We start from the raw sequence: 810 nt of genomic DNA, 5'->3' as shown, positions 1-810 counted from the left end.
ACCTCCTCACATCCACCCCTACACCAAAAACAATGTATCCCCTAGATAGAGCACCCCTATACTAAACATAATTGGTTCTTTGCACAGAACAGAGGCTTCAGCACAATACCCGGTATTCCTTGGTGGTGACCTCATCAAGAACGGGTTGAACAAGGGCCGTGTAGAATACTGCTTGAGCATCTTATTGTACTTCTCATTAAATTCCTGCTCGGTTTCGTTTTTCTCCCGTGTTTCTCCTGTATCTACATCATTCTGAGTGTCCTCATTTCTCCCGTTAACCGCATCCGCACCACTTTCAGCCCCATCATCGTCCTCGAGATTGGCTACAGACTTCACATCACTTTCAGCCCCCGCATCCGCCTTCAAATTTAGTACCGCTTTGACCCCAGGCCCTTTATCCGCCTCATCTCGTACCTTTCCACTCCCCACTCCTGTCAAGGGACTCATAGTACGTTCTCCTGGCCTGTGCAATACTTCTGCTGTTTTCTCAGCAGCAGTCGCCTCCTCCTCCTCTTGTGCTGGTTGGTCAATAACGCCCGAGCCATTTCCGTTCCGCACGTGCTGTTGCTGATCCATTACTTGCAACGCTTCGTCTACACTCATACTATCGGCCGAGTCACTCCCTCCCCTATTCCTTTCATCGGCGTCGTCCGAGTCTGCGGCTTCAGAGCCATCCCTTGTGTCAGACTGTTCAGCTCTCTCAGATTTTAAGGTGTCCTGTTTTTGAGCTTGTCCTCCCTTTTTGTTGTTCGGGTGTAGTTAGTAGATAGAAATGAGGCATGTTCCCGTGAGAATGCTGCACGATGAATT

At 49.4% G+C, this 810-nt stretch overlaps 1 protein-coding gene across 1 annotated transcript; it reads right to left on the bottom strand.

Annotated features, from left to right (window-relative positions):
* Nucleotides 1-109: 109 nt before the first annotated feature.
* SARC_16418 (hypothetical protein) lies at nucleotides 110-603 on the bottom strand (the record flags this gene model as incomplete). Its single annotated transcript, XM_014289477.1, has 1 exon — nucleotides 110-603. A coding segment is annotated over one exon (494 nt), but the record flags the coding sequence as incomplete, so codon positions are not given.
* Between the last annotated feature and the right edge of the window lie 207 nt (nucleotides 604-810).

Source organism: Sphaeroforma arctica (assembly GCF_001186125.1).
Source record: "Sphaeroforma arctica JP610 unplaced genomic scaffold supercont1.8031, whole genome shotgun sequence".
Taxonomy (NCBI): Eukaryota; class Ichthyosporea; order Ichthyophonida; genus Sphaeroforma; species Sphaeroforma arctica.
The sequence above is the reverse complement of the archived record's forward strand: the minus strand, read 5'-3'. Positions and strand labels throughout refer to the sequence as shown.